Source organism: Nicotiana tabacum, chromosome 23 (assembly GCF_000715075.1).
Source record: "Nicotiana tabacum cultivar K326 chromosome 23, ASM71507v2, whole genome shotgun sequence".
Classification (NCBI taxonomy): domain Eukaryota; kingdom Viridiplantae; phylum Streptophyta; class Magnoliopsida; order Solanales; family Solanaceae; genus Nicotiana; species Nicotiana tabacum.
Genome location: NC_134102.1, coordinates 19663936 through 19669556, shown reverse-complemented (window position 1 = coordinate 19669556; position 5621 = coordinate 19663936). Strand labels below are relative to the sequence as shown.

Genomic DNA, 5621 nt, shown 5'->3' with positions numbered 1-5621 from the left:
TCACTACCAAAGTAGCGTAGAGAAATTCATTCGTAGTCAGCCAGCTGGTGAATCGGGCGAGCCAACCTAAGCTTCGGACAAGGATGCTGAAAGAATATGGTTGGAGGCTGTTGGCGGTCCATAATGGGGGAAGGTATACAGGCTTCCTACAAAAGAATTCCATCGATATAGGTGTGGAATGCAAGGAATAGAGACTTCCTCACAAGGTGAGGAACTTAATAGGGAGAGCCTCTAGGCTATGTGGGAGACAGTGTCAAAGCTTACATCCGAGCTAGAAGCGGCCAAGGAAAGAGAAAGGCTTAGAGATGCTCAATTCCTTGGTAAGGAAAGCTTTTCCGTTGCCCCGGTCTCGTGAATGATCGCTAGAGGCTCGACCTCCATGTGATCATTCCTCCCGTCCTCCTCGTGATCGTTCCTCCCGTCCTCCCCATGATCGTTCTTCCCGTCCTCCACAAGACCGTTCTCTGTACCGTCTTGTAGATGAAAGTTCATCAGATGTTGATGATGTTGTAGAAAATACCCCTTGACCAATACTTTAATATACTTTAAACTAGACTAATAGAACTAGTTTTGAATTAGATTAAACAATTTTGAACTTGTTGTAATTAGTTTTTGCTTGATTTTGGATTGTGATGTTCAATTGAACTTTATTTTGTTAGTTTTAAAGTATTAACTGGATGTTTGGTTGTTGTTGTTGGATATTTGATTGGATTTGTGGTGAATTAGGGGTTGTATGTGGCGAATTGGTGATTATTAGACGTGAATTGGGGGTATTGGTATGCTGTTTTTATTTGGCAGGTGGTGTAGCTACCAAAACAAGCATTTTCTGCCAAAATTAAACCCAGAAAACCGACCAACTTTGTTCGGTAAATAATAATAAAAAAATTAAATTGCACATTACAGACCAATGTTGGTCGGTTAATGTACAATGAATTCCCATAATTCAACATTACCAACCAAGTTTGGTCGGTTTTCTGCCTGCACTGTCCAGTTTACCAACCAAAGTTGGTCGGTATTTTTAAATTTTAATTATTTTAAAAAAATATATTTTTCCAGTACCGACCAAAGTTGATCGGTTTTTTTTAAATTTTAGTAATTTATATAAAAAAATATATTTTCCAATACTGACCACAGTTGGTCGGTAGGAAAAATTAATAAATTTAATACACCGACCAAGTTTGGTCGGTAAAATTAAATTATTAAAATAATATTCTAACCAATTTTGGTCGATAAGTCAATTACATTGTCAGATGATCGTGTAGAGCATACCGACCAATAATGGTCGGTAATTTCCGACCAACTTTGGTGGGTATGCTCTTCCCACCTTTAAAATACCGTCCACACGTAAATGGTCGCGTTTTAGACGGTTATTGGCTATTACTGACCAACTTTAGTTGATTTTTTTAGACGATTTTGCCCGAATTTCTAGTAGTGAAAAAGAAAAAGAAAAAAAAGGAATACAGAAAACAGACGAGAAGAGGAAAAGGGAAATCTAAGCCCTCATGCATCTACCAGCCAAAAGAAGAAGTGTAAATAAGTTGAAAGTATAATTTGATCTGTTATAACAGATTATCTGCTATATTTTCGAACTTATCATATCATGTTTGTTATAAGTTATAAGCAGTTCTTATTACAGGCAACTTAATCAGCATGATGGCATAAAATTAATAATTCAAAAGAGAATAATATACGACATCAGTGCACCAAAAATAAATTCAAAAGAGAATAATATACTCCATCCGTTTTAATTTGTTCGAACGTTTTTCAAAGTAGGAGAGTCAAATCGACTAATTTTTGGTGTAAATACGGACTAGATTCTTTAAGGTTTAAAAAATAAAATTTACATATTTAGAAACATCATAAAAGATAGTATAAGTCACAATAATTAATAATTCAAAATATATAAAGCTATTTGCCAAAATAAAAGGTCAAAGAAAATCTTTTTTAAACTAAAGGAGTAGTAAATTATATGACAAAAAGCAGGTACGAATTCATAATTGGAAAAAAGAAAAATTTCCACCTATTAATATACAAACTTCCGATTTTGAGCCAAAAAACACAACTATGGCTCATCCAACTTAATGTGGAAACAAAACAGCAAAAAGAAAAAAAAGATACAAAGTTTTTGGACGCTGTTTTTTTTTTTTACAGTAAATCATCAAAATCTAAACTCTCTGGAATTTCAAACCTCATGAAATTACTGCAATAACTCTCTTTCTCTTCTTCAATGCCCGACGACAAAGGTGTATCAAAGCTAAAATTCTGACTATTCGGATTGCTGCTGCTGTTTAGGGACCGAAACGTTGAATTTTCAGATGCATCAGACGCAGAATAATTACTATAGTATTGTAGAGGTAGCATCATATTTTCTTGGAATATTGGGCCATTCATGGACTGATGAGAAGAAGAACATGAAACATTTGGGGTGCAATTTGGAATTTCAGGAACTTGGTTGTGGAGTTGATTATTATATTGGAAGATAGAGGTCTGATTATTTAGAATATTTGGCCCTTGAGAGTTTTGAAGTTGTCCATTCAATAACTGGTTTTCTTGAATTTTTTGTAATAACAATTCTGGATTTTCAGTTTGGGATACTAAAAGGGAATTTGCAAGTTTTAATATTTCAGGGTTTACGAGTGCTTGTAATCCAAGTAAGCTGGAAAAATTAAGCTGAGTTGAGTTGAGAAGTGATGATAAATCTAAGAAATCAAGACGAGGTCTGTGTGTTACTGGATCAATGCCCATTCTCAAAAGCCTTTTTCTAATGTGTGTATTCCAGTAATTTTTGATTTCATTATCTGTTCTTCCTGGCAAACGAGCCGCTATTGCTGACCACCTAAAATAAACATAGGTATAAACATATTAGATTTAATTTAGGGTCAAGAAGGTTAAAGCATAATTATGTAAATAACAATATGCTATCTCTAACAGTTTATTTATTTTTAAATGAGGTGGTAGCCTAATTCAACATAATACTAGAACAAACATAGTCCTTGAGCCGAGGGTCTACCGGAAATAATCTCTCTAACTTCATACAAGCTAGGGGTATAAGGTCTTCGAATATACTACCCTTCACAGACCCACTTGTAAAAATATACTGGATATGTTGTTATTGTTGTTGTACTGACAGATAGTGGGTTTAAGTCTTAACGTCACAGATTATGAAAAAGAAATTTTTATGTGCTTGGCCATGAATAATCATGTCCGTATGTAAGAGACATGTTAAAACGTGATAATTAGGTAAATAAAAGTGTACTCTCTCAGTAACAGCTGATCGCGTTGAAAACTTAATCAGGCAAATAAAAGTGATGTACTCTCGTTGACACGTTAAAATTTTAGATGAAAGTGTGGTAAAGATCTTTGAATAAATAACGTATAAGGAGAAACTAATGATGAAAGATTGAAAGAAAAAGTATAATAGATATGATCGTACTTGTTGCCAAAAACACTGTGAAGTTGGATAATAGTTTCTTCTTCTTCAAAGGAGAATCTTCCTCTCCTAATATCAGGTCTCAAATAATTAGTCCATCGAAGACGACAACTCTTGCCACACCTTTGTAGTCCTGCAAATAATTTTTGATTGAAATATTAGAACACATATATATTATTCGTAAGGATATATATATATGGTTTATCTTCATGTCAGGTGCGGTTTATTTGAATCCATAATTTTCGACACGATATAAAAACCTATTGAAATGTCAACATTTATTATATCTGAACCCATAATTTTAACAGTATAATAAGCTTAATTCTGAAAATTTTAAAAGTTGTACTCAAAAAATTTAAGTCTTGAATCCGCCTCCGTTTCATATCATATAAATTAAAAGGTGGATATATGAATTATTTACCAGCATTCTTGGGGAGATTTCTCCAGTTTCCAGGGCCATGAACTTGAATATACTCAATGAGTTTTTGATCTTCCTCTGGAGTCCATGGACCTTTCTTCAGTCCATTTTTATCACAACATGGTGTTCTTCCCATATGTTTTCTTTTTCTTCTGCTTTTTACGAATATATATTGATGTAGAAGATTGTAAGGGTTTGAAGAAAACAAAAGGAGTTGTAGTGCTAAGGAAGAGAAGAGGGAAATTTTGGAAAACCAAAGTGAACTTGTAGGTCCTTATGGAATATGAGCCATATTTATAAAAGGAAAAAAATAGAAGAGAAATAAGTGCTTAAGAGAAGAGGAGTCTTAGGAGCAGTAAAATGATTTCTGTGCGACCTATAGGCAGAGCTAGCATCCCCGTTACGGGTTTGGCAAACTCAGTAACTTTTATCTGTACATTATATTTGTCTAAAAAAATTCATTAAAAATGTAGAAATTATTAATCTAGAACTGCGTAAATTAAAAAGACAAATCATTAGCTTCAAATCCTAACTCCACCTCTGGGTTACAGGTACAAGCCGTAAAATCAACCACTGATACTTTCATCAGGGTAAGTTACCTACATAATACCATGTGCAGTTCTCTGTACCCTGCGTGAATACAAAATGATTCGTGTACCGAAATGCCCTTAATTAAATAAGTGCTTAAAATAGATTGAAATCAATAGTATTCGGCGTCGGCCTCATTTTACGTCATGACTGAGGTGAATTGTTTAAAAGATGTATATTCAAGTTATTGTGTACAATGTTTTTACATTATCGTTGTAGTTTAACCAGTTACTATATTAGCTTAGATACTATTTTTATTAGATTATTACTTAATGTTTATCAGAGAAATTTACTTGCATTTACCTTAAATACCTAATCCATTAAATATCTTTTACGTATGTCACAAAGTTCATAGAATTTTCCAATCAGGTTAACTATAAATAATTGCAACATGTAATAGTCATAATAAATAGGATTAGTAACCTAAAGGATTTATAATCTAAAAGTAAGACGTCTATTTGTGTAAAGATCCCGGTTAAATCCTTTGTCCATATCAAAAGGGAAATTTTTGACAATTTCATTTTTTTCAACACATTAGAAGTTCTCGGATTTTATTAGAAAAAGAAATGTGAAAATTTGGGAGAATTGTTAGGGACAAGTGGTGGCTAACAAATGGTTTCGACCTTTGCACCAAAGTCTTCAAACAATGACTGATTAGTCGGTATGGTTGGTAGATTTCCCCTACCAATTAGGAGGTCAAGATTTCATGTTTATATTTGTGGAGTGTGCGCTTCTTTCTAACGAATTAGCCTTTTTGAATTTATATTTCTGTATTATACTACATACGTGTTAAATATATATATATATAATCGTGAACCCAATAACTAAAATAAATTATAGATTCGATGACTATTTTAAAATTCATAAACATTAAATCCCGACTCCGTATTTTGTATACTCTCAAGAGATCTCATCTATTACGTTGGCTATCATCAGCATTCCGACTTGTCACTTTTTGAAGCTTGGGACCAAATCTTGGAGACCAAGTTTTTATATGACTTAGTGAAATAATATACTCCCATACTATAGTAATAACTATAGTCCGTAAGGACCTTGACATACATGTCTCCTTTCAAGGAAACCACTGTACATATGCTAATTAGAGAAACAAGTGCTAAAATGTGAGAATAAATATAACTAAGTATAGACGTAAGATTAGACAAGCGTCGCGTATTTTGGTTTTTA

At 33.4% G+C, this 5621-nt stretch overlaps 1 protein-coding gene across 1 annotated transcript; it reads right to left on the bottom strand.

The window, feature by feature from the left end:
* Positions 1-1960: 1960 nt before the first annotated feature.
* On the bottom strand, positions 1961-4101 carry LOC107778175 (transcription factor MYB41). Its single transcript, XM_016598379.2, has 3 exons — positions 3852-4101; positions 3434-3563; positions 1961-2836 (listed from the first exon to the last, which is right to left on the bottom strand). The coding sequence occupies exons 1-3, from the start codon at positions 3982-3984 to the stop codon at positions 2146-2148; spliced, it is 954 nt and encodes a 317-aa protein (XP_016453865.1). The 5' UTR covers positions 3985-4101; the 3' UTR covers positions 1961-2145.
* Positions 4102-5621: the final 1520 nt, after the last annotated feature.